At 38.5% G+C, this 27,276-nt stretch overlaps 3 protein-coding genes across 4 annotated transcripts in view; 2 read left to right on the forward strand and 1 right to left on the reverse strand.

Moving 5' to 3' along the window:
• The window catches only part of CDKL1 (cyclin-dependent kinase-like 1 (CDC2-related kinase)), a 59,977-nt gene extending 58,692 nt beyond the window's left edge, over positions 1–1,285 (forward strand). Inside the window, exon 11 of the mRNA XM_008571410.1 lies at positions 584–1,285. Coding sequence (XP_008569632.1) covers positions 584–691 — 108 coding nt within the window. The 3' untranslated portion in view covers positions 692–1,285. The remainder of the gene's footprint in view (positions 1–583) is intronic.
• A 38-nt stretch (positions 1,286–1,323) lies between these two features.
• Positions 1,324–14,891, reverse strand: ATP5S (ATP synthase, H+ transporting, mitochondrial Fo complex, subunit s (factor B)). 2 transcript variants are annotated; one of them, XM_008571401.1, is made up of 7 exons: positions 14,841–14,891; positions 12,998–13,033; positions 8,492–8,603; positions 6,882–7,090; positions 5,850–6,021; positions 3,664–4,629; positions 1,324–3,417 (listed from the first exon to the last, which is right to left on the reverse strand). In XM_008571401.1, exons 3-6 carry the CDS (start codon positions 8,596–8,598, stop codon positions 4,515–4,517), a joined length of 603 nt encoding a protein of 200 aa, XP_008569623.1. In that variant the 5' UTR covers positions 8,599–8,603; positions 12,998–13,033; positions 14,841–14,891; the 3' UTR covers positions 1,324–3,417; positions 3,664–4,514. The 2 variants fall into 2 exon arrangements, with proteins under 2 accessions (XP_008569623.1, XP_008569625.1); XM_008571403.1 differs by lacking the exon at positions 1,324–3,417 and having other exon boundaries at positions 3,751–4,629; positions 5,850–6,018.
• Positions 14,892–14,995: 104 nt separating this feature from the next.
• L2HGDH (L-2-hydroxyglutarate dehydrogenase) overlaps positions 14,996–27,276 on the forward strand; it is a 64,382-nt gene continuing 52,101 nt past the window's right edge. The window contains exons 1-3 of the mRNA XM_008571404.1: positions 14,996–15,210; positions 21,869–21,984; positions 23,226–23,377. Of these exons, the coding sequence (XP_008569626.1) occupies positions 15,071–15,210; positions 21,869–21,984; positions 23,226–23,377 (408 nt within the window). The 5' untranslated portion in view covers positions 14,996–15,070. The remainder of the gene's footprint in view (positions 15,211–21,868; positions 21,985–23,225; positions 23,378–27,276) is intronic.

Raw genomic sequence — 27,276 nt, forward strand, 5'->3', positions numbered from 1 at the left:
GACATTTTAAAAAAAAAAAAAAAAAAAGTACACCCTTTTCAGATACCTAAGGCCATATTGTACCATACAAGAAATATAGGTGTATTCTTCTTATTTGACATTGGCAATAAATTCAAAATTTTCTGAATGCTTGAAGAAAGCAGTTTGCCTTTTAAGAGAAAAAGTATGCAAGTCACCTAGATGCTCCATACATCAGTTTACTCTACTATAAGACAAGACATTGGTTTAAATGTTCCCTAAGGTCCCCAGCAAGCTCTCAACTCCTGTAAACTTATGTTTTTTGTCCAATAATGTTTAACATGCAGATTTTCCCTTTTTTATATTCTCTAAATTTTCTTTAATGTGCATGTTTGTGCTTTCCTATATAAACTAATCCTTCAAAAGGAAAAGCAGAGACCAAATTAAAACATTTTGTCCTCTCAGATCCTGGATTCTGTGCCCCCCAAAAAATCAAAAAACAAAAAAACCCAACTTATTTCTGTGCTGAAAAAGTTACTTAATTACCTCCTTTGTGAGGTAGTCTAAATAATAAAAAAAATGCATGGCATGAATTTGAATCTAATTCTGTGTTTTGTATTTTCAGTTGCAGTACCTACCTCAGCTAACTAGCAGCAGCATCCTTCCAGCGTTGGATAATAAGAAGTACTTCTGTAATACCAAGAAACCTAACTACCGTTTTCCAAACATTTAATGAGTTAGATTGATGATAAAGGAGGAATCAATCAATAATTTAAAAAAAATAAAACTTATACACTTGATTGAAAACAATTACAATGTTGAAAACATACCAGGAGAAAATAAGCAAGTAACTGGGAGGCCACTTGGCAAGATACAATGGGAAGTTCCAGATCCAATCTTCTATGTTTGATGATGGTATCCAGAACAGAAAGGAATAACTTGTTTGGAGTTTCACTTGTATTTCTGCTTATCTAAGCAGCCAAGTTTATCTTATGGACAGAATTTAAACTGTATCTACTAGCCATTCCTCTGGCAAATTAGATGTAATCAAAAAGATTTATACTTGTTTGCCACAAGTGAAAAATGGATTACAGGGCTGGCTGGTTAGCTCAGTTGAGTTGGTTACAGTGTGGTGCTGATAAGATCAAGGTCCAGGGTTCAATCCCTGTACTGGCCAGCCACCAGAAAAAAAAATTATAAAATGCCCATATGTATTTCCTTGAATCTCTGTTGCCTCGAGTCCTATTCTCCTGCCTCTCAGATCATATTTAAGGATAGTTTTAGTTCCTGAAATCAGAATGATTAAAATTCCATTTCTTGCTTGCTCTCTCTTGATTTTCTATTTTAAAAGATTTTTTTGGGGGGGGAATATTTAAGTTGTTCAAAATATTTAAAATCACATGGATTATCATAAAAAGATTGTAATTTACATGCTTTTGTATTTAAACGTTTATACATTTCTTATATATACTTTTGTCTTTACCCTCAGTAAAAGATGTATCTTGTCATTTTTGCAGGCAAGATGGATTTACTGTGATCCATCTACACTTGTTCACCCAAATTCCCCTCGCAAACAATGGCATGAAGCTTGGCAACTGACTGAGGTGGTCAAAAGGTAGAACAAGACCTACAGACCTCGCAGGAATGAAACCTGTCAGCCCCCAAATAGTACTTCATTCTCTCCGGCTCAGCCTCAAACTTAGAGACAGATATATAGGCAGAAATGTACATAGTGATCTGAGTTTCAGAAGAAAGTGCTTGTAGCTTTTACTTGAGTCATGAAAGATGTTAGGTTATAAACTGATGTTTTCCCTGAAATGTCTATTTACACTATATGTATGTGTATGTGTGTGTATAATACACACACACACTATACTAACAACTAATAAAACTAATAAGAAAGTAGTACAAAATGATATTATTGAGGATTCCTAGCTTTGTACAATGAGACTTAAAATGATGACATATAATTAGCTTTGATTTGGCCTACTGTGCCTAATCAAAAAGCTTTTTCATCCTTGTCCTCTGGACACAAGGGCAATATGAAGCTTCATGTCTGTTTCTTACAGCTCAATTCCATTTCTGGTTGATGTGCTGCCAATGTTTCCTAGCCATTCTCAGCCATGGTTTTCAAAGTTATATAGTCACGTGCCACATAACGACATTTCAGTTAATGATGGGACTCCATATACTATGGTGCTCCCATAAGATTATAATGGCTACACCATATGGCCTAACTGTATAAAAGGCTATTCCATCTAGGTTTGTGTAAATACACTCTATGATGTTCACACAATGACGAAATCGCTGAATGACATATTTCTCAGAATGTATCCTCATTGTCAAGCAATGCATGACTGTATTTTACTGTATCTTCAAAGCATTTCTTCTGCACTTCCATTTTTTTCCTGTGTTGATTTTCTTTATGAAAGTGTTTGACCCCATTCACTTACTGCTAAGTAATCCTTTAAATTCTGGCATCTGTTCAATAATGTTGGCTACCCCATCCAGTTTAATGATATCCTGAGGCTTCCTTAGGATATCTCTAATGTATGTAACTTCTTGCAGAGACTTGGTAGTGGGTTAAATAATAATATCCCAGTATTAGTCAATTCCTGTTAGGTAGCTTTAATTCAAATGACAAGGAAGGACATCCAAGTTCTGTGAATAGTTAAAATTTTTGTTTTTCTTTTTTTCCTTAATCCAAGAAAATGCACTTGACGGAGGCAGATGACTTATAACTGCCTAATTCAGCCAATAGTTTTACAGAAAATCATTCAGAATAGAAAAGTAGCTCTGGACTAAATCATGGTGAATCAGTTGTCTCACCACAGAGTAATGAAACAAACCTGAGAAAAAGATCTCATTTTTCTCTAATGAGTTCTACTAAATTTATGCTTATGCTCAATTTAACCATATTGTAATCTTTTTTTTCCAGCATGGAATCAGCACTATACCGTATAAAGCTGTTCTATACCCTTGTCTTTTTTTTTTTAATTTACTATTTTCTGATATTTTGAATGACAGTGGCAATTGTAAATAATATATCATTTATGCTATGTGCTATTTACATAAGCTAGTTTCTAAATACAACTAAACTTCATTTTTCTACCTGAAAGCTTCATCGTAGAAAGTGCTAATTTTAAAATTATTTCCAGTCAAGTTTATATTCAACAGCTTAATATTTAAACCAAACATACAGAAATCCATTAACTAACATTAACAGAATAAAAGACTTTTCAAAGAAAAAGAGAATAAAAACCTTTTCAAACAGGTAAAAATAAAGACCTGTTTTATCTATTTATGACATTCTTTATTACTGCTTTCTAGATACAAATTGATTTTTGTTTTTATACTTCCTTTTCATGTGTTTTGTGTTCATAGGAGGTAGTATCCAAGATATGAGAGAGGAAAAATTAGTTTCTAATTGATATGTTAAAATTTTCTGTTTAAAGCAATTTTCTTTTTTTTTTTTTCCTTTTTGTCTTTTTTCGTGTCCGGCAATGGATCGCAACCCTCAGTGTCACACCCGTACCGGACCGGGACCAGCAACGGGATCGCAAACCTCGGTGCTGCGCCCGCACCTCGCTCAGCCAGTGAGCGGGAACCGGTCTGTATGTGGGATCCGAACCCTCGGCGGGAGCGCCACCGCACTCCCAAGCGGCGCACTGTAGCAGTGTGCCACCGGGCCGGCCCTAAAGCAATTTTCTAATTTAGGAAAAATGTAAGCATAACCTGCTGGTCTTTATGATGGTTTCCTTTGTTCTACTGCAATCAGCAAAACTATCAGAATTCAGCCAAGTGTCAATGTCTAGTTTTAATAAAACACTAGACTTAGTTTACAAAATAGATTAACCAGCAATTATTCATTCTCAGAAAGGGTGTATGCTATCAAGAACGCACAAGTGCAGGATCATGAGAAAGGCATGCAAATCTTGGGAAGCAATATGAAATGCATGCCTCAACAACCACTAATTACTCTGCATAATTGACTCTGCCAATGAATCTGTAATGTAGCTTCCACTTTTTCATAATTGTGCATTTATAGTAACATGCTTCAATAACTTTACAGTAAAATATACTGTAAATTACTATGACAATAAAGAATATGTGTTACTCAGTTAAATTGCTTTAGAGAAGCCTAAATCAATATCTACATCAAATAATATTTATGTAGGCTAGCTGGTTAGCTCATTTGGCCAAGGGTTCAGATCTCCACACCAACCAGCTGCAAAACAAACAAACAAACAAAAACCAAAAAACCGAGCAAGATCTATGTAGCTATCTATATTAAATAAGGAATATGTTAGAATTAAAATGCTACCTAGTTTGCATTTTTCTTTAGATGATTTAACATACATAAATTCTCACTTCCAACTTGGTAACTTTAGTGAGTCACATCTGAATATTTATTTTCTGTATATGATGGACTCTCCATCTCTAAAATGATATGACATCCTTATAGTTCTGTTGATGATTATATAATATTTGTTGATTCTTAGGGTCAACAATTTCAAATGATCCTTTATGCTGAAATAAGACACATTACTATCATTTTACTTCAAGTGTAATTTCAGTTCCAGAGAAGGCAGTGCTGTCTTAAAGGTTTGGACAAGGTTTTCTTTTTCTTTTATTCCAGGAAGATCGCTTAACAACAAATACTTGAGGTTTCTGCAAAAAGAGAAAGAAAAAGGTCACTTCAGTTTGGCTTTTACTTTTATAGCATTAAAAATAAACTCATTTTATTGACTTTCAGGAAAAATTACAAACGGAATATATTTATATCACCCTAAACCTTCAAAATGACTTTTAGAGCAGTAGTTTTAGTATCACTTTAAATGAAATTCATGCTAGAAATTAAGCCAGACTTTGGAAATTGTAGTTATTCTTAATTACATCAATATTTCTAGCTGAATCTTTCTAGCTAATCTTTGTATATATATATATTTGAATGTTATATATACAATATGGCATAGATCTCTTTTGATAAAATGAATCTTGACAAAAAAAGGGAAAAATGAGGAAAATTCTTAAGTGTACTCAAGTTTTTATTAGAAGATGAAGCTTTGAAGCCTCAACTAACATAAGAGGTTAACAATCTAGTACTTTTAGTCCTAATGTTTAAAATTTCCCAAACTTCCTGTGATACTGAGGTTACTGGCAGATCCATTACATATTAAAGTAGAACTACATTAACTAGATTCAGAATTTGAATGATGGGATCTCTAAACCAGGAATTTAATTAAACAAATTTACATTCTTTCTTCATAATTCTGAGAAGACTCAGAATTCTGCAACTTTAGAATTAAACATTCATTGCTAGTATTATCTGTTTTTGCATTTGGTACTGGAGGACTTGCTCCAGGCCATGGCATGGATCTGATTGGTGGTAGAAGAGGATATAAAACAACCTTCCTAACCAATGAATGCTTGCTTTTGAAATTGATGATCATGTCAGGCAGTGTTCTAGGCTCCAGAGACAGGTGAATATTTCAAAGTTTTTATCCCCTCAAGCAACTTAATTACAGACTTAAATATTAACAGGTATCTACCAAATGTTATAATAACAAAAATATGGGGAAACTGCTTTAAAAAATGAAGAGGAAGCATAGCAACTAATACTTCTTGAGGACACACTGTGGCAGGCACCATGCTGGATGTGTTATGTAGATTTAATTTTTTAAAAATGCCCCTAAAAAATGCAATAAGACCTTAATGTATTAAGATCTATAGCTTTAACCGTTTTAACGTATTATAGATGAAAGTGAGGTCATTTTCTTAAATTACATGTTTCAGAACTAAAAGAAGATATCACCCCCTCAATGGTTGTAAATTCTGACTATTCACCTTAACATCATTATCAAGTTTTCATTTTGGCTTTGACCACCTACCTTAAATGACACAAAGCAATGATGCCTTTGTCTGTGACATTCCCACAGGAAATTATTTCCATTTCCAATATGCTTTTTTGTAACTTTTCAAGTTGACTAAGCCTCTGCAAACAGTTATCCTCGATATAATGACACTTGCATAGCCTTATTTTTTCAACATGCTCTAGGCCTTCTGGGGGGAAAAAGTGCAGTTTAAGAATCTGCTTTACCATTAAGATGATAAAATGTCCTGGTTTGCCCAGGACTGTCCTGGTTTCAAGACTGAAAGTTCTATGTCCAGGGAAACCTCTAAGTCCTATGAAAACTGGCATGATTGTTCACCCTATTAACCATGTAAGGTTTTTTTTTTTTTTTTTTTAATTTTATTTAATTTTATTTTTTTTCCTTTTTGTCTTTTTTTGTGACTGGCAACGGATCGCAACCCTCAGTGTCGCGCCCGTACCAGACCGGGACCGGCAACGGGATCGCAACCCTCGGTGTTGTGCCCGCACCTCGCTCAGCCAGTGAGCGGCCGGTCTGTATGTGGGATCCGAACCCTCGGCGGGAGCGCCACTGCGCTCCCAAGCAGCACACTGTAGCAGTGCGCCACCGGGCCAGCCCCCATGTAAGGTATTCACTACACAGGTTGTGCTGATGGATAGGGCCACCTTGCAGTCAGATGCTCATGAATTGGAGGAAAGAAATGCTCACATAAGCAGAAGCTGTGTGGATATAATTATTCATACATTACTGAGTGTTTCTCAATGACAGAAGTTTGACAAAGATAGTTGACAAACAGGACCCTGAATTTTAAGTCAACAAATCAGAACAAAAGCATGTAGAAATGAGTGTAATGAGGGGAGGGAGGAGAGAAAGATGTTTGTAACCTCTACTTAATTTGAAAATAAATATCCAACACAGGAAGAAACAAACCTGATTGTACTGAAATGGGCAAAAAGGACATACCTATCACTATAATAGTCAGTCAACTACAACAAAATAGTCACTGTAAATCACCTGCATTTCCTATAAGCTAAATCATAGGGTAGTTACCCATGTAATCAAATCCAATACTCATGATACAAGAGTCAGTGGCATCGATTGCTTGAATCTTGTATTTGTCCAGAGGGCCTGTTGGGAGGTGGTTGTAGTCCTTCTGCCACCTCTCCTGGCCATGGTAGCGCACCAAAGCCCCACAGCGCAGCAGCCACTCAGATGCTGCCCTGTCGGGGCCAACATCCCTGATTCGTTCATGATCCACTCTGTTGGCAAGAGAACAAAAACAATTTGCTTCTACTCTAATCACTAGTTTCTTAACTGTATTCACTGACATAAATACAACACAGCAACAATTTTCATTTCAAATGACTGAGGAGGGAGATAATTGAAAAAATTCATGAAAAAAATACTATAGTTCTATCTGCCAACTTTTTTGCTTTGTTTTTTGTTACCAAGTGAACTGTGTCAAAGCATGTTATTTTTATATGAATTTATCAAGCAGACATGAGTCTTCATTGATTCATATGTAGCACAGTACCTGACCCCAGAGACACTCAGTCACTATGTATTGAATGAATGACCACAGATGGTTAACACTTTTATTAAAGATAAAAGATTAAAGAGGGAATAATTTTGAGCTCATGTTCAAATTAATCTTATTAAGTGATATTTATTAATTTCTACATATGCCTTTTTCTCTAGTTAGTGATCATATGCTATCTTAAGCAATGAGGTTAGTGTCATCAGTTTCAAAATGATATTTCTAAGCATGCCACCTACTAGTTTTTTAAAAAATTTAAGTTCCCTTGATAGTATTCAAAAGGCTAACTACATTCCTTAAGAAGTCATAGAATTGGGCCGGCCCGGTGGCGCACTGCTACAGTGCGCCACTTGGGAAGCGCGGTGGCGCTGCCGCGGAGGGTTCGGATCCCACATACAGACAGGCCACTCACTGGCTGAGCGAGGGGCGGGAGCAACGCCGAGGGTTGCGATCCCGTTGCCGGTCCCGGTCCGGTACGGGCGCGACACTGAGGGTTGTGATCCGTTGCCGGACACGAAAAAAGGAAAAAAAAAAAAAAAAAAAGAAGTCATAGAATTAAATATTTAAAAATTACACTTACTAAGTTTTTATTATTATTTTTGGCAGCTGTCCAGTACAGGGATCTAAACCTTGGACCTTGATGTTATCAATACCACGCTCTAACCAACTGAGTTAACTGGCCAGCCCTTATTTACTAAGTTTGCTGATTATAAAAGTAATAAAGATTTAGTTTAGAAAACTTGAGGGCTGGCCAGTTAGCTCAGTTGGTTAAAGCATGGCCCTGTAACACTAAGATCAAGGGTTTGGTTCTCCATTCCAGCCAGCCACCTCCCTCCTCTGCCAAAAAAAAAAAAGAAAAGAAAACTTGAAAGGCATCAAAAAGACAAATAAAAATCACCAAAATCCTGCAACCCAGACAGCCACAGTTCATATTCTGTAATCTATTTTTCTGGTCTTTTTCCTATGTTTGTACATATCTTTTGTTTGTTCGCAAACAAAATTAGGCTCTTACCACACACGTCGTTCAAAAACATTTGAAATACAAGAAATAATCCAACTAGCTACTGGGAACTCATCTAGCCGTAACAACCCCCACATTTCTTCACTTTAGTTAGTAACTTACTTATTAAACACTGCATTCAACCAGCCCCAGAAATATCTGGAGTCACATGACCATGGGAGTTTCTTTAAGCCACGTAAATGCCGGGAAATTATTCCAAACAGCATCATTTGACCTAGACACACAAAACAGTACTCACATTAGATCATCATCTGGCAATTAGAGTCCCATACATACAGTAACTTACTTCACAATTTTGGAGTCAATGCTTTTGTGCCAATAAAGCTGATGACTCACTTGCCACTCAATAATTATTGGACAAGTCACTCCTGTCTCTGGTTCTTTTTTTTCTGCAAAAACAAGGGTTGAACTGGATGGTGTCTAAGGTTCCTTCCAGCGTTAAACATAAAGTTCCACTATTCAAACCTCAATTGGAGTCTGTGTGCAGTGTTGCCACCTTGTGTTCATTCAGGCAGCATAACTACAAATTTGCTCAAATTAGTCTTCCACTCCCAATCTACATTTCCAGTATCAAAATGATGAACTAAAATCACCTGGAAAGCAATGTGTCAAGGTTAAGACATTTATAACCAGGAAGGAAGAAGAGGCATGAAAATAGACCTGCCTATGAAAAGGCTGCAAGTGGGGTCCCCAGAGCAGTGCAGACAAAGAACTGTGCAAGGGAAGCTGGAAATACTGGGCAAGTGACCTCACTCCTCTGAGCCTTGGTTTTCTCATTTGTAAAATGAGATGATTTCCTCAGATGATTTCCAGCTATAAAAATCTATAACCATGGGTTGAGAAAGTGATTTTTGGACTAGGTTTCATTCTGATTCATCTCGATTCAAGTTTCTCTAGTAGTGTGTCAGGGGTGTCTGTGTGTGTGTGTTTAGGGGGGAAACAAAGATAAATGAAACATGGTCTCTGCCTTTGTGGAGCTGACAATTTAATGCAGGGTGGAACGGGCTAAGAAAAGTTACCAAGTAGTTAAAATAAATGACTGAACCTGATAAATGCCGCCAAAAGAGCTAAAGTAGGACAGAGAGGATTTCAACAGACAAAAAAGTACTAGGAAAAGTTATGGCAGGTTATTAGCTGAGGCAGGAACATTTAAGGCATGATGTGATTCAGTTTCATTAGCACATGGGAGTCATGGGAAGGAGAGGCAGACAATTTGTACAGTCAGGACAGGAAGGGTCTTTCATGCTCAGCTAGAGAATTTGGACTGTATTCTCCAAGCAGTTGGGAGTAACTGGGGTTTTGGAACAGAGCACTGGCGTTGTTAGAGCTGTGCTTTAGGAAATTTAATGAGACAGGAGCATCAAGATAGAGGGTCAATAAAATGGGACAGACAGCCAACAAGAGCTTCAACTACATGAAGCCAAAGGAAAGGGGAATGACATGACAGTGTTACACTCCATATGGGTCAGTAATTGAGATGTAGGGGCAAAGGCTAGAGGAGTTAAGATGACACTAAGTTTTGGTCCTGGGTCACTGGTAGGATGGTGATGCCATTAACAGAAATCAACATCAGAACACCAAGATCAAGGGTTCCAACACCTCCATATGGCCAGACAACCAAAAAAATAAAAAAGAAAAAAAGAAAAGAAAGAAAGAAAGAAAAAGAAATCAATATCAAGAGGACAGGGCTGTGGGTTTAGTTTTGTTTTTTGTTTGTTTTTCTTTTTTCTCTTTCAGTTCTTCATATTCTAAATATGAAGCACTGGCAAGACTTGTAAGTTGAAATGACCAACAAATCACTGGAATCAGAGTTACAATATGTTAGAGCTGGAAGGAACTTAGATCACCTAGACCAAACTTCAGATTTAGAGATGAGGAAACTGAAGCCCTGATATTAAGTAACCTGCTAACACCCTAAATCCTTTCTGGAACAAGGTGGGGTATTAATAAACGCATGTGTTTAAAAGGACTTGCTCAATGTTTCATGGCTAATTAGTGGCAGTGCCGAAACTTGAACCTAGTTCTGGCTCCTACCAGTCTAGGACCCGTTCTTCAGTCATCAGAAGGCTCTAGAACTCAAGAGAAAAAAAGAGTACTAGAAAGACGTCTGAGTGGGAACCACCGGAGAGCTGAGGAAGTGACTGAGGATGTTGAGGTTGTGGAACCAGGAGAGAGGAGGCCTAAGGACAGAACCCTGGGGTCACCTACTACCCTCTTCATCCCTTTTCCACCATCACTCTGTCTTCTTACTGCAAACTTTTCCCTCTGCTGTCTCCTCTCACGTTCTCAACACTTTCCAGCTTTTTGTTAAAGCTCTCCTCACCTGTCCTCACTTCCAACAGCTCCATTGGTTGCCAATCTCATTTACAAATCTGGGCTTTCCCAGCTCCTACTCAGGCTGTTCCCTCTCTTAACCCCACCACCACCCACTAATCCTGTTTGTGGAAACCTTACTCACCCTCAAGGTCTTACTGAAATGCAACGTCCATCCAATCATTCATTCATTCACACAATTAATGTTTACTGAATGTCTGCTGTCTTTAGTGCAAAAAAAAAAAAAAAAAAAAAAAAAAAGACAAATAAATATAAAAAAAGGAGAATAAGACATGCACAGAAAGACATGGTTCCTGTCCTCATGGAATGTATACTCTAATGAAGAAGACATATAAACAGATAAGTATCAGCCAACATGATGTCTTAACAGAGGTGGGAACAAGTGCCATGAGAGCCTAGAGAACGGAGTGAGGGGAAGGCTTCACACTCCAAGTATCTTTTGAGGAGGGTCTTAAATAATGATTACAAGTTTCCAGTGAAGAAGAAGGAAATAAAGTATGCAGAGCAAAAGGAAGAGCAAGGATCACATCTTATTCATTTCCATTTTTCTCAGCATAATGCAAGTTTAATAAATACTTGTTAATTAATAGTCTTCAATGGTTAACATATTTCTATGGAGAAAGGTAAAACCAGAGAAACTGTTATTAAGCAGGTGAATTAGAGTGGTCTTTGAAAATGGAATACTTTCACTCGATTCATTTTGGCCCATCTTATAATTAAACTTAAAGAGAAGGCCAAATTTACTTTAGCTGTGATCTCTAAAAACACTGGATACTATAACTAATTTAAACATAAAAATTAATTTTATATTTGGCAATAAAAGTAAAAACAAATTGGGGGGTTCTTGCATTCTCAACTGCAACTTTGCTAATCGATTTTGGGAATTATTCCTCCTTAAGTCCCAGCAGCTATTTCTGGGAATGCTTTCTATAGAGAAAGAAGAGACATCTAGTGGTGGGTAAGTGAATTTAGCTCTAATAAATTGAAAGAAACCAGTTAAAAACAAGTTAAAAAATAACCACTACTAAATTACTGTTGCCACAAATAATCCCAGAACTCAAACTATGAAAAAAAACAAAAACAAACTTTTTACTATCAGACCATGTCTTAGAGCCATAAGTTTGTAACAGTGTTTCTAAAAGTTGCAATTATGTTTGTAACTTGGAGAAGGCCAGACCTCCAATGTGTTACTCAAAATAGGGTTATACAAACAGAAGTGTTTTCTGAGTAAAGTTGATTAGCAGTTTCCCCATTTGCCTAAAAACGGTTAAGTTTTTTTTAAAAAGTAGTTCTCATTTTACATATTAAATGCAATTACTGGGTTGGCCAGTTAGCTCAGTTGGTTAGAGCAGTGTAATAACACCAAGGTCAAGGGTTCAGACCCTCATACCAGCCAGCCACCAAAAACCAGAATAAATAAGTAAATAAATAATGCAATTACTTAGTGGGCTATTCAAAGTGATGGCTGATTTGGTGGTCAAAAAGACTGAAAACTAATCAACTAATTCTTAAGTGTGGGTAATGTGTGGAGAGAGGGATGGGGTGCCATCAGAATTGGGGAGTTTCCCCCAAATTACAACCCTATCCCACGTAAACCATCCATTATTGATCCCAGTTCTTATTCCTGAGATGTATAGAATGTAGGGAAACAGACCAACAGAGCAACTCATTAGGAATTACAAGCAAATATCCCCAAAGCCATTCCTAGGCCAATATCACATGGCACTCATTGAACTAACTTCTCATAGTTTTTGACCTAGATGGGAGAAGGTGAACACAAATTCTCAACGAAGGAGGGTGGTGTCAGGAATACAAATATCTCTACCCACAGGTATTACAGGGTGTATGAATGCAAGGTAAGCTTTTGATTTGAAATTACTTAATTGAAACAAACTACTGTACAGTCAAACCTGGCAGTAAAGGGGAAGGTAAGCGGAGAAAATTTTATAAAAAGAGACGTGTATTCTGAGTTCTTTTACCCATGTTAAACTAAGAAACACATAGCTCAAAATCAAGACTATGGACTGAGCTGGCCCACAAAAGTCTGATCACGGCCCTTTGAAGTATATAACTATATCCTGTGCAAACTAAAAAAATAACCACCTCCAGTATATACCGATCAGAATGGTTAAAATAAAAAATAGTAACAACACCAAATGCTGGTGACAACGAGGAGAATGGAATGATTCAAACATTGCTGATGGGAACATAAAATGGTACAGCCACTTTGAAAAACAGATTGGCAGTTTCCTACAAAATTAAACATATGCTTACCATGTGACCCAGCAATTGGACTCTTGGGCACTTATCCTAGAAAAGCAAAAACAGGTTCACACAAAAAACTAAATACTAACGTTCATACACCTTTATTCATAATAGCTAAAAACTGGAAACAAACTCATAGATCCTTCAACGGGTCGACGATTAAACATACTGTGGTGATCCATATTATGAAATGTTACTTGGTAATGAAAAGGAATGAACTATTGACACATGCAACAATGTAGATGGATCTCAAGGGATCAAGCTGAGTGGGAAAAGCCAATCTCAAGTTACATTCCATATAATTACATTTATATAGCATTCTTGAAATGACAAAATTTTAGAAAGGGAGAAAAGATTGGAGGGAGGGGCTACAAGAGAGAAGTGTGGTTATAAAAGGGCAACCAGAAATCCTCCTGGTGATGGAACTGTGCTGTATCTTGACTGTAGTGGCAGATACAAGAATCTACAAGGTGATAAAAATTATATAGAATTAAATACACACAGAGAAACATAAAACTGGGGAAATGTGGGTAAGACCAATGGATTGTGTCAATGTCAATTACCTGGTTGTGATGTTGCATTACATAGTTTTGCAAAATATTATCATTGGGGGAGATTGAGTAAAGAGTACACAGGATCTCTATTATTTCTTACAGCTGTATGGAAAGCTACAATTAAAATAGAAACGGAATTTAAAAAATAACCATCTCATTTTCATTTGTAAGGGAATAAGCAGGCAATATTCTACGTTGTTTTCACAAAGCAAAATAAGTACTACTGTTCTGGCGGTAAAACCATTTTAACATAACAGAAAGCCGTCCTTTACTGAACGCTTCACTGTGGTGATCACTTAATGAGCCTTATTTCATGTAATCCGCTCAAAGATATTATGAGGGTCACACTGTTATTATTCCTAGTTCACAGAGGAGGGTCTGAGGCAAAGAGGTGAAATGACTTCCCAGAGCCACCTGACTAAAGACTGGAACCAAGATTGAAACTGGTAAGTAAAGCCTTCCAACAATAAAGTTATATTATTCTATTCTGTTCTGTTCAGCTGTCATGACCCTAAAAATTAAAACCTGCCGTGAAGCATAGAAAAGAGTGTTAAATTCTCACGGTGACAGAAAATCACATACTTTTACAGAGTTAGAGGATCCTTTAGAGATTACATAGCCTATCTATCCCCTCCAATAAAGAAACGGGGTGAAGTGACCTGCACAGGTGATTCGCTGTTCTTAGGCCCACACAGTATGTTTAAAACTGTATCTCGGTCCAATATTTAAGAAAACGGTACAGATTGCAAAATGATGGCAGAGACCGAGCTGTGTGGTTCATCTCGTATCCAGTGCCCGGTCCAGTATAAAGTAGACACTTGATATTCACAAGACGAATCAATGACTGAATGAATGACACTGCCGGGAGCCTCACAAAAAGAAGTCCAGAAGACTGCGGGCTATCAGGCATGGCAGTGACAAGGAGCTCCGTCCGAAGCGAGGGCAAGGACCGGACAAGGAGCGCGCCTTTAGTGGACACTCGGCTCGGTGGGAACCGAGTTGGAGACCTCCGGTGCCCAGCAATGGGCCTCCAGCAGGCTGCGGGCGGGGCCGAGCGGGGGCGGGGCCGAGCAGGAGCAGGGAAGCCGCTCGGCCCGCCCAAACGAGAATTTTCACCATAATCACGCCCTGACATTCTCCCGCTGCCCCAAGTCCGCTCGGTGGAGAAGGTCGAATATACGCGACTCGGCCGGCCAGGTTTTCAGTCCGCCCAGCGTTGGGAAAAGGGAGAAAGGAGAGATCGGAGCTTAACCACCACCCTAGTCCCGCCCCGCCCGGGGCCTAGCTCCTCTACTCACGGCGTCGGTGGAGGGAGCGAGCGAGCGTGACCGCGTCTACGGCGCGCCGACATGACCTTTGCCCTCCGCCGCGTGCGTCCATTGGCCACCCGCGGCCGCTCCCACGTGGGCGAAGGCGCGCATCTCATTGGCCCCTGCTTAGGGGCGGGGCTAGAGAGCGCCTGGACCCGGGCAGTGTCAGGCTCGAGTGGCCACCTGTGGGGACTGAGAAAGGGAAGAGGGTGCAGGCGATGGTGCCGGCGCTGCGCTACCTGGGGGGTGCCTGCGGACGGGCCCGCTGGGGTTTTCCCGGGGGCTTCCCCTGGACGTGCGGGCCGGCGTCAGGGAGGCCCTGGCCGCAGTGCGGGGGTGGCCGCAGCGCCAGCACCAGGTGAGTGGCCGCTGGCCCGCCCCCGCCACCTGCGCTGCTCCTTCCCGCACAGGTACCTTGAACTGGAGCTATGCCCCTGCTCGTGCTTTCCTGTCCCGAGCATGAGAGAAGGTCGAGATGCCGTGGAGCTCCACCCTCAGTTCCCAGGAGCTGCTAACCTGCAGGGTTCATTCGTTGTATTTGTGGGCTGGAGGAAAGGCAGTGGTTGAGTAAAGGTCAAGAGCACGCCTGGCTTTGAATACAGCTACTCCACTTTCTATTCTAGGAGGGTTACTTAACCTCCTTAAAAGCTCCGTTGTGAATAGGATCTTAGGCTCTCTCGTAGGTGGTCGTTTTGAGGATAAAAGGACCTAGCACGCTATAAGTAATCAAATATGCTGTTTATTAGCTGCCGTCTCTGGTGTTGCTTGGAAGATCTGGATCCGGTCTTAAATCAATCAGCTCGTGGCACACACTGCCTGGAGTTGCTCCTGTGAGAAGCAGCTCAGTTGCTAATCAAAGCTTGCAGGATTCAGAACCCTGTGATTTGAAGTTTGGAGGTCGCATTTGAAACCATTGTCTTCCTCTCCTCTATGCAGAGAGAACGGTTTGTACGGAGGCTCCAAGGCTAGGAAGGTTTTGGCTATTTTGAGGAGGGCAATGTGAGTGTGACTGGAGCTTGGTGGAAGACAGATGGTGTGGAATGACACCACATAGGGGCTACATTACAGCACTGTTTTTATTTTAACTATGCGTTGAATTTTATTCTAAGCCATAGGAAGCTATTTAAAGGGCTTTAAGGGGCCGGCCCGGTGGCGCACTGCTATAGTGCGCTGCTTGGGAGCGCGGCGGCGCTCCCACCGAGGGTTCGGATCCCACATACAGACCGGTTCCCGCTCACTGGCTGAGCGAGGGGCGGGCGCAGGACCGAGGGTTGCGATCCCGTTGCCAGTCCCGGTCCGGTACGGGCGCAACACTGAGGGTTGCGGTCCGTTGCCGGACACGAAAAAAGACAAAAAGGAAAAAAATAAAAATAAAAAAATAAAGGGCTTTAAGAAGTGGGGAGTGATTAAATATTGATATTTCAAAAGTTGACTCCAGGGCCGGCCTGGTGGCGCACTGCTACAGTGCGCCGCTTGCGTGAGCACGGCTGCGCTCCCGCCGAGGGTTCGGATCCCACATGCAGACCAGTTCCTGCTCGCTGGCTGAGCGAGGTGCAGGCGCAGCACCGAGCGTTGCGATCAGTTGCCGGAAACGAAAAAAGGAAAAAAAAAAAAAAAGTTGACTCCGGCTGCTAGTGTGTTAGTGGATTGGAAGGTGATTAGAGTGGTATACTAGTAACAGCGTTTGCGATTCGCTGTGGAGTATGTAAACAGTTCTTTTGAGAAGCTTTTCTTAAGGGAAGAAAGTAGGGTACTTTTTATTTTGAAATAAGTATAGATGTATAGGAAATTGCGAAACTAGCGTAGAGGTCCCATGTACCCTTCATCCCCTTTTACCCCACTGTTAACATCTTAGATAACTATAGTACAATATCAAAACCATGAAATTGATATTGGCACAATCTATACACCTCATTTAGATTTTATCAATTTTACATGCACTCATTTATATGTGTGTAGTTCTGTGCAATTTAATATATGTAAATTAGGGTAATCATCATCTCAATCACTATATAAAAATGTTCCGTTGCCACAAAGATATCCCTTGTGTTACCTATCCTTTTATATTCACAGCCTACTTTCCCACCCTACCTCTCTACCCTTCCTCTCCACTCTTCCTAACCCTTGGCAACCACTAATCTGTATTCCATCACTATAATTTTGTCATTTTGAGAGTGTTATATAAGTGGAATCATACAGTATGTAACCTTTTGAGATTGGCTTTTTTTCACACAGCATGTCCTTGAGATCCATCTAAGGTGTTGCCTGTGTTGCTAGTGGGTTTTTAAAAATTGTTGAGCAGGCTTCCATGGTATGGATGCATCACACTTTGTTTAACCATTCCCCTGCTGAAGGATATGGGCTGATTCCATTTTGGAGCTATTATAGATAAAGCTGCTATGAACATTCGTGTATGGGTTTTCATATGAACATCTCTGGGATAAGTGCCCAAGAATGCAGCTGCTGAGTCATGTAGCAAGTGCAAGTTCAGTTTTTAAAGAAATTGCCCTGCTCTTTTCCAGAGTGACTGTACTATTTTACATTCCCACCAGCAAGATAGGAATGATCCAGTTTCTTCTCATCCTCACCAGCATTTGGTGTTATCACTTTTTTTATTTTAGCCATTCTGATAGGGGTGTAGTGATATCTCATTGTGTTTTTAATTTGCATTTCCCTAAGTCAATGGTGTTTGAACAATGCAGTGATTAATGGTGTTGAACATCTTTTATGTGCTTATTTGCCATCTGTATATCTGTCCTCTTTGAAGAAATGTTTGTTCTTTGTCCATTTTCTAAGTGGCTTGTTTGTGTTGAGATTTCTTTACATATTCTAGGTATGAGTCCGTTGTCAGATATGTAGTTGCAAGTATTTTCTCCCAATCTGTTGATTATCTTTTCATCATCTTAACAGGGTCTTTTGCAGAACAAAAGTTTTAAATTTCGATGAAGTCCTGCTTATCAGTTTTTTTCTTTTATAGATCATGCTTTTGGTGTAAACTCTAGGTCCCAAAGATTTTGTCCTATTATGTTAGTCTGTTTCTGTTGCTTAAAACAGAATTCCTAAAACTGAATGATTTATAAAGAAATGAAATTTATTTCTTACAGTTTTGGAGGCTGGGAAGTCCAAAGTCCAGGGAACACATCTGGTAGGACCTTCTTGGTGGGAATGTTCTACAGGGTCCCATGGTGAGCAGAGTATCACATGGGGAAAGAATGGGCTGATCAAGAGAGAACTAACTTTCTCACTCCCTCTCCTTGTAAACCCATCAGAATCACAACCATTATTCCATGAATGGATCAATCCATTCAAAGTCCTCACAATCGGGGCCGGCCTGTGGCTCACTCGGGAGAGTGCGGTGCTGATAACACCAAGGCCACGGGTTTGGATCCCATATAGGGATGGCCGGTTTGCTCACTGGGTGAGCATGGTGCTGATAACACCAAGTCAAGGGTTAAGATCCCCTTACCGGTCATCTTTAAAAAAAAAAAAAAAAAAGTCCTCACAATCTAATCACTGCTTAAAGGCCCCACCTTTCAAGTACCATAATTGGATTTCCCACCCTCTTAAGGTTCTTACAATGGGGATCAAGTTTCCAACACATAAACTTTCACGGGACACATTTAAACTGTATCATCTATTTTTTTCTGAAAGTTTTATAGTGAATATTTGATGATATAATAGCTTAATGTTAATTTTTTTAATTTTAATTTTTTTGTTTGGTTTTTATTAATATTTTTTTTAGTTACAATAATACTGTTTGTATGTTTTGAAAGAGGCCTTTTGGTGAGGATGCAGAGAAAGGGGAACTCTTATACATTGTTGGTGGGAAAATAAATTATTACAGCCATTATGAAAAACAGTATGGAGGTTCCTCAAAAAACGAAAACTACATGTGATTCAGCAATACCACTACTAGGTATATATCCAAAGGAAAGGAAGGCTAACTGGTTAGCTCAGTTGGTCAGAGTGCAGTGTTATAACACCAAGGTCAAGGGTTCAAATCCCCATACTGGCCAGCTACCAAAAACCAAAAAACAAAAAAAAGGGAAATGAGTATATTGAAGAGATATTTGCAGTCCCATCTTTATTGCAGCACCACAATAGCCAAGGTATGGAATCGACCTAAGTGTCCATCAACAGATGACTGGATAAAGAAAATGTGGATATACACAATGGAATACTATTCAGCTATAAAAAAGAATGAAATCCCGTCATGTGCAACAACATGGATGAGATTGAAGGAAATGTTAAGTGAAATAAGCCAGGAACAGAAAGAGAAATACTGCATGTTCTTGCGCGTATGTGGAAGCTAAGAAAGTTGATCGAGTAGAGGTAGAGAGTAGAATGGTTGTTACCAGAGGCTGGGAAAGGTGGGGGGAGGAGGGATATCACCAGGTTGGTTAATAGATATAAAATTACAGCTAGATAGAAGGAATAAGAAATAGTGTTCCATAGAATTTTAGGGTGATTATAATTAACAATAATATAGTATACTCTATTATTATGCTATACAGTATATAGTATACTGTCAGTTACCTAGAAGAGAAGATTTTGAATGTTCCCAACACAAAGAAATGATAAATGTTTGAGGTAATGGATATGTTGATTAACCTGATTTGAACATCATACATTATGTACATGTATCACTATATCACACAGTATCCAATAAATATGTACAATTATTATGTCAGTTAAAATTTTAAAATATGGTAACACCAAGGTCAAGGGTTCAGACCCCCGTACCAGCTAGCCACCAAACAAATAAATAAATAATTTTAAAAAATTTTTTTAAAGAACGTAAGAAACAAAATTTATATTAATTACAGTTGCTTTTATGGAGAATTAAAACTAGGTGTAAAATCCCTTTGAAGGCAAAGCAAAGCATCAAAGCTGAACTTGAAATAAGAAAAACACCCGAAGTAAAGAGACCTTTTAGAAATAACTTTTAAAATATTTACAAATGAAGTAATGTGATGTTCAGGATTTACATCAAAATAATGTAATACAGGAAGTGGTGAAATTGGTGGTGTACAGAAGTGGGATTTGCCATTATTGAATCTAGGTGATGTGTATGTGGTGGTTCATTGTGCTATTCTACCTTTGTATAGGTTTGAACTTTTCCATAATGAAAACCTTCAAAAAAGTTATTTGTTAAACTGCTGATTGGTGTTGACTTGAGATTAAGTGAGCTGTGGAGAACACTGTCCCCTTCGGCCTTTATGGTTAGCTTAGCCTGCAAATGTCCTCCAGTGTTCATCTGTTACTATTGTTCTGGGCATCTTCCCCCATAATGGATGCTTGGAGGTTTGTGCTTTAGTTTGTGAAACATACTTCAATGATTTTATGTCACTGTATAGAACAGTGATTCTTTGGGTTTGAGGAGGGAGAGTGAAGGGTGGCATTTGTAATTGGAAAAATCACACTCACTATAATAGTTTTATGGTTTATTGATGGTTGTCATATAATCTGCAAACACAAGAGCCAAGTAAAACTTCTTGGCTGAGAGATGGTACTGCTATTGTGACTCTCAGTGGAAGGTCTACCTCACCAAAAGGCTTTAGATATCACTTTGATATAGAAAAAAGTATATAAAATATTCTAAGTCATACACATACCAATATCTTAAGTATTTCTAAATGTTTTGAACCCCTACCTTAGTGGAAGATTATGGAGGTTTTGGAAAATATGAAGCCTATTTTAACAATAGTTATTCTTCTGGAGTCCCTAAACACCAGGTTTTTTAGATTTCATAAAATGGTCTGCTTATTGTGAAAGTTGTATAAGGGGTCAATGGCTATCACTGTAAGTAACTGTAGTGTAATGTGAGCGTTTTAGCCTTTATCTAGGGATAAAAAACAAAAACTGTTTAAAGCCCTTGACTTCCACATACACTCTGATAATAATAGTAATTTTTTAGTTGGCCACTGCAAGCATTTGCCAATAACTGCTATTAATGTAGTGGACCCAGAATCCCATTTCACTTGTGCAACTCTCTTTATGCCCTCTCTTCTAAATGTGGGCATTGTTCACCATCATACATACTCCTCGGCAAGCATTTTATCCAGCTGTCTAAAGGTGCTGCAGAGGAGAACCACCCGTTGAGCACCACCTGGAAGCTCTCCCTGTCCAAGTTTTGAGGTACATGCACTAAAGGGGGAACTTGATGCACTTATGACCCCCAGGTTAATTTAAGATGCAAGCTTGGGTTTATCATATGTTAGTCTCTAGTTGTCCAGGAACTGTTTCTGATTACAGGTGTAGCCACAGATGTGGTAATAGTTGTACTGTAATCAAATTAATGTGCTTCTGCTAAGGATTTTGAAATTGAAGTTTAGATCACTTTTCAAAGGAAGGGCCTAATCTCTGAAATTTCTCTCACTCTGCTGTTCCAATAAGACCTAGATTTGTTGACCATGAGCTAAGTGCTAAAAGTAATTTTTAAGCTTTTTATTACAGAATTAGATAAATTAAACATGCCCTTCCTAATTTTTAAAATGGTTATGTAATCAGGGTTTGTCATGGCTAAGATTGAGGTTTTGAGCCCATTTTTGGACCAATTATTTCCTAAGATTTGATGTTCTTACTGCTGTTTTCTTCTCAACAGAAAAAGAAGAATAAATCCTTGCATGCTAAAGTATTAAAGGTTGAAGAGTACTATGTTTGAATTTTAAAAGGATAGGGGGTAGAGAAAAGTATTATACTTAACACAAAGTAATCACTGATGTAACCAGCCCAGGTAGGGTACTATGGAGACATAAAACAGCTCGAGCAACCAGCCATCCTGCCTGCCAGGAGGCTGTAGCTGATTATACTACTGACCAGCAATGGGTGGAACTTATACAGGTTTGTTCATGAGTGTTAACCATGAGCCAAATAGCACAAAACCCAATACATATTTGATTTTGATGATTACAAATTAATAGTTTAATTGTCCATTCGTGATAAAAAGTATGCATCTGAAGTTTGGTGAGGTGTACTCTAAACAGTCATTACTTAAAGGTGACTTTCTCTTAAAGCTCATTTGATGTAGTCATTGTTGGTGGTGGAATTGTGGGACTTGCCTCTGCCAGAGCCCTCATTCTGCGACATCCAGCACTTTCGATTGGTGTTCTGGAAAAGGAGAAAGATTTAGGTATGTATGTTATCAGTGTTGTTCTTTGGGCTTACTTGGGCACCTGCTCATTTTGTCAGTTCAAAATCTTTCATGTTGAATGCCAGTGTTGATATCTGTGTTAGTCAGGGTTCTCCTGTGAGACAGAACCAATAGGATATGTGTATAAATATATGAGAGGGGATTTATTAGGAGAATTGGCTCACATGATTATAAAGGCCGAAAAGTCCTGCAATAGGCCGTGTGCAAACTGGATACCAGTAGCATGGCTCAGTCCAAGTGCTCAAGTATTAGAAACAGGGAAGCTAGTGGTGTGATTCTTAGTCAAAGGCCAAATGCCTGAAAGCCAGAGGTGCTGCTGGTGCAAGTCCTGGAAAGACTGAAGAGTCTTAAGTTACTGATGTTCATGGACAGGAGAGTAGAGTGTATCCCAGCTCCAACAGATAGAGTGAGAGATTCACCTTTTCCTCTATTTTTGTTCTCTGTGGTTCCTCAGCAGGTTGGATGGTGCCTGTGCATATATAGGACAAATCTTTTCTACCTAGTCTACTCAGGCTCGCGTGCTAATCTCCTCTGGAAACACCCTCACAGACATACCCCAAAATAATGCTTTACCAGTTTTCTAGGTATTTCTTAATCTAGTCAAGTTGACACCTAAAATTAACCATCATAGTATCTTAGCTGAGTTCTCCTGAAAGCAGAGACTAACTAGTACTTGGATGTAGGTGATTTATTTGTGAGGTTATCTGAGGAGGCAGGAGTGAAGGGGTGGGGAGAGTAAGATAGGGAAGGAGGAAAAGCCGCACGAGGGTGCATTTTGGCTGCTGCTGTGAGCTTGATTACACTGGGTCCAATGAGGAGCAATGAAATGTTTCCCAGGATTGCACTCATTTATTCATCAGCTTCTGTCTCTATGGGCCGAGGATTGCCCCTAGTGATGTTGAGATCTTCCCCTGGCCCCCAGTGTTAGAAAAGGCCCTGGGGCAGAGTGCAGAGAGCTCTAGTGGGCCCTTGAAGTAGTTTGCTGCTAGTGAGAGGTGAATTTGTACACTTAAGTTATAGCTGAAATCAGAGATGAGCTGGAGAGATGTGACACTGATACCATAGATGGCTGCTAGAGGAAGTTACCAGTGATCTGAACAAATTCAGGCAGAATTCTAAATGATGTGGCCTGTAAAAGCTTCAACTATAAGTTTGTTCTCTCACCACTTAGGTTTTGTGTGAATCGTACTTTCTCTTACCTTGTTTCTCTTGTTCTGTAGCTGTTCACCAGACTGGACATAACAGTGGTGTCATACATAGTGGAATTTATTATAAACCTGAATCTCTGAAAGCTAAATTATGTGTACAAGGCGCAGCCCTCATCTATGAGTACTGTAACCAAAAGGGAATTGCCTACAAGCAATGTGGCAAGGTATGGCATTTTACTAGGGCCTCAAGTTATTTATAACTAACATTTTCTTAGTGATGTTTAATATTGAATATTTAAAAATACCTGCCTTTTTCTTCCTTTGTATCTATGTAATTTATGAAATCTATTATTAAGAATTAACTAAAAAAAAAAAAATGGTGTGACAATGTAATTTTTAAAATAACTTTATTGACATACAATTTACATACCATGTAATTCACCCTTTTAACATGTACAATTCAGTTTTTAGTATATTCACAGAGTTCTGTAACCATCACCACCATCTAATGTTAGAATATTTTTATTACCCTGAAAAAGAAATCCCATATCCATTAGCAGTCAGTCCCCACTCCTACCTGCCCCAGCCCCTAGCAACCATTAGTATACTTTCTGTCTCTGTGGATTTGACTTTTCTGGATGTTTCATATAAATAGAATCATATGCTGTGTGATCTTTTATGTCTGGCTTCTTTCACTTTGCATACTGTTTTCAAAGTTCATCCATCTTGTAGTGTGAATCAGTACTTCATTCCTTTTTATGACTGAATAACATTTCATTGTGTGGCTATATCACATTTTGTTTATCTATTCATCAGTTGATAGACATTTGGTTGTTTCCACTTTTTGGCTATTATGAATAATGCTGCTATGGACATTAGTGTGCACATTTTTGTGTGAACATATGTTTTCATTTCTCTTGGATATATACCTGGGAGTGGAATTGCTGGGTTGCACAGTAACTCCACGTTCAACATATTGAGGAACTGCCAAACCGCTTTCCAAAGTCCTGCACTATTTTGTGTTCCCCCCGTAATTAATGAAGATTCCAATTTCTTCATACCCTCCTCAGTACTTGCTATTGTGTGACCTTTTTTTTTGGTGGCTGGCCAGTATAGGGATCAAACCCCAGACCATACTTATCTGTCTTTTTTATTTTAGCCATCCTAGTGGATATGAAGTGGTATCTCATTGCAGTTTTTATTTGCATTTCTCTAGTGATTAATGATGTTGAGCATCTTTTCTTTTTATTCCTTTTTAAAAATTAATTTGTTTTTTAATTGACAAAAATTGTGTATATTTATTGTGTACAACATGTTGTTTCATAATATGTATGCATTATGAAATGGCTAAATTGAGCTAACCAATGCATGCGTTACCGCACATACTTATCTTTTTTTGTGTGGTAAGAACACTTAAAGATTGCTACGACAGTAAATTTTAAGAATATAATACATTTTGGGCCGGCCCGGTGGCGCACTGGATAAGTGCGCCGCTTGGGAAGCACGGCGGCGCTCCCACTGAGGGTTCGGATCCCACATACAGACCGGTTCCCGCTCACTGGTTGAGCGAGGCGCGGGAGCAACACCGAGGGTTGCAATCCCGTTGCCGGTCCCCGGTCCGGTACGGGGGCAACACTGAGGGTTGCGATCCGTTGCCGGACACGGAAAAAGACAAAAGACAAAAAAAAAAAAAAGAATATAATACATTTTTATTAACTATAGTCACCTAACTGAAATTTTGTATCTTTTGACCAATATCTCCCCAACCCCTCCTCCTTCCAGCCCCTGGTTACCACCATTCTACTCCCCATTTCTTTGAGTTCACCTTTTTTTAGATTCCACATGTAAGTGAGATCATTTGGTATTTATCTTTCTGTGTCTGGCTTATTTCACTTAATATAACGCCTTCCAGTTTCATTCTTGTTGCTGCAAAGATGGGATTTCTTTCTTTTTAAGGCTGAATAGTATTCTGTTGTTTATATATACCACATTTTCTTTATCCATTCATCTGTTGATCAACACTTAGGTTGATTCCTTATCTTGGCTATTGTGGATAATGACAACCTGATTTCATTTTCTTTGTACATACTCGTATACCCAGTACTGGGACTGCTGAGTCTATGTTGAGCATCTTTTTCTGTGCTTATTGGCCATTCATATAGCTTCTTTGGAGAAATGTCTATTCAGATTTTTTTACCCATTCTAAAATTGGGTTATTTGTCTTTTTATTTTTTTATTTTTTGTCAGCTGGCCAGTACAGGGATCTGAACCCATGACCTTGGTGTTATAGGGCTGTGCTCTAACCAACTGAGCTGTCTGGCCAGCCCCTTGACCTTGGTTTTATCAGCACTGTGCTGTAACCAACTGAACTAACCAGCCTTTTATTGTTGATTTGTACATGTTATTAATATATTCTGGATAAAGTATATCAACTATACGATTTGGAATATTTTATCCCATTCTGTAGATTTTCTTTTTTTACTTTCTTGATGGTATCTTTGAAACACTAAAGTGTTGGTTAGAGCGTGGTGCTGATAATACCGAGATCAAGGGTTTGGATCCCTGTGTCAGCCAGCTGCCCCAAAATAAATAAATAAATATATATATATATATATATGTTTTTAATTTTGATGAAGTCCAATTCAATTTATCTTTTTTCTTTTGTTGCTTATGCTTTTAGTATCATATTTAAGAAACCATTGCTTAACATTAGATCATAAGTACTTACTCCTATGTTTTCTTCTAAGAGTTTTGTAGTCTTAGCTCTTACATTTAGATCTATGATCACTTTTGAATTTATTTTGATATATGATATGTAGAAGGGGTCCAATTTCATTCTTTCGCATGTAGATATCTAGTTGTCTCAGCATCGTTTGTTGGAAGGACTGTTCTTTCTATGTTAATTGTTTTGGCACCCTTATCAAAAATCAGTTGAGTATTCAGCCAACCACCCCCAAAAAAAGAAAAAGAAAAAATCAGTAGAGCATGAATATTAATGGTTCTCAATTCTATTACAGTGATGTATATGTCTGTCTTTATGCCAATACAGGAAATGTGAATCCTCCAACTTTGTTCTTTTTCAAGATTGTTTTGGCTATTCTTGGACCCTAGCATTTCCAAATGAATTTTTGGAGTAGCTTGTCAATTTCTCCAAAAAGGCAGCTGGGATTTTGATAGGGATTGTGTTGAATCTTTAGATTGATTTGGGGAATATTGACATCTTAACAATATTAAATCTTGCAATCCATGAACATGGGTTTTTTTCCATTTATTTAGATCTTCCACAATTTCTTTCAGCAATGTTTTGTAGTTTTCAGTGTATAAGTCTTGTACTTCTTTTGTTAAATTTACTCCTCAGTATTTTATTGTTTTTGTTGCTTTTGTGAGGGGAATTGTTTTCTTACTATCATTTTTGATTATTTATTGCTAATGTATGGAATATGATTAATTTTTATATATTGATTTTTTTATCTTGCAACCTTACTGAACTCACTTATTAGTTCTGTGTGTGTGTGTCTGTGAGAGAGAGAGAGAGAGAGAGAGAGAGAATTCTTTAGGCAGGAGAGAATTTCTATATGCAGGATCATGGCATCTGCGAATAAGTTAGTTTTACATCTTTTCCAACTTGGACGCCTTTTATTTATTTATTTGGCTTGCCTAATTTCCATAGGTATAGCTTCCAATACAGTGTCGAATAGTAGCAGTAAAAGTGAAAATTCTTGTGTTGTTCCTAATCTTAGGGAGAAAGCATTCAATCTTTCACCGTCAAGAATGATGTTATCTGTGGGTTTTTTGTCGGTTCCTTTTATCAGGTTAAGTAAGTTCCTTTCCATTCCTAGTTTGTTGAGTGTTTTTTAATCATGAAAGGCTGTTGGATTTTTCAAATGCCCTTTTTTCCTTCTGTTGAGGTGATCATATGATTTTTGTCTTTTATTCTGTTAATATAGTATATTGCATTAATTGAATTTTGGATGTTATATTGATCTTGCATTCCTGGAATAAATTCCACTTGGTTATGGGATATAATTCTTTTTATATGTTACTGAATTCAGTTTATTAGTATTTTGTTCAGGATTTTTGCACCAATATTTATAAGGGATATTAATCTGCAATTTCTCATGAT

Source organism: Galeopterus variegatus, unplaced genomic scaffold, assembly GCF_000696425.1.
Source record: "Galeopterus variegatus unplaced genomic scaffold, G_variegatus-3.0.2 Scaffold687, whole genome shotgun sequence".
NCBI lineage: Eukaryota > Metazoa > Chordata > Mammalia > Dermoptera > Cynocephalidae > Galeopterus > Galeopterus variegatus.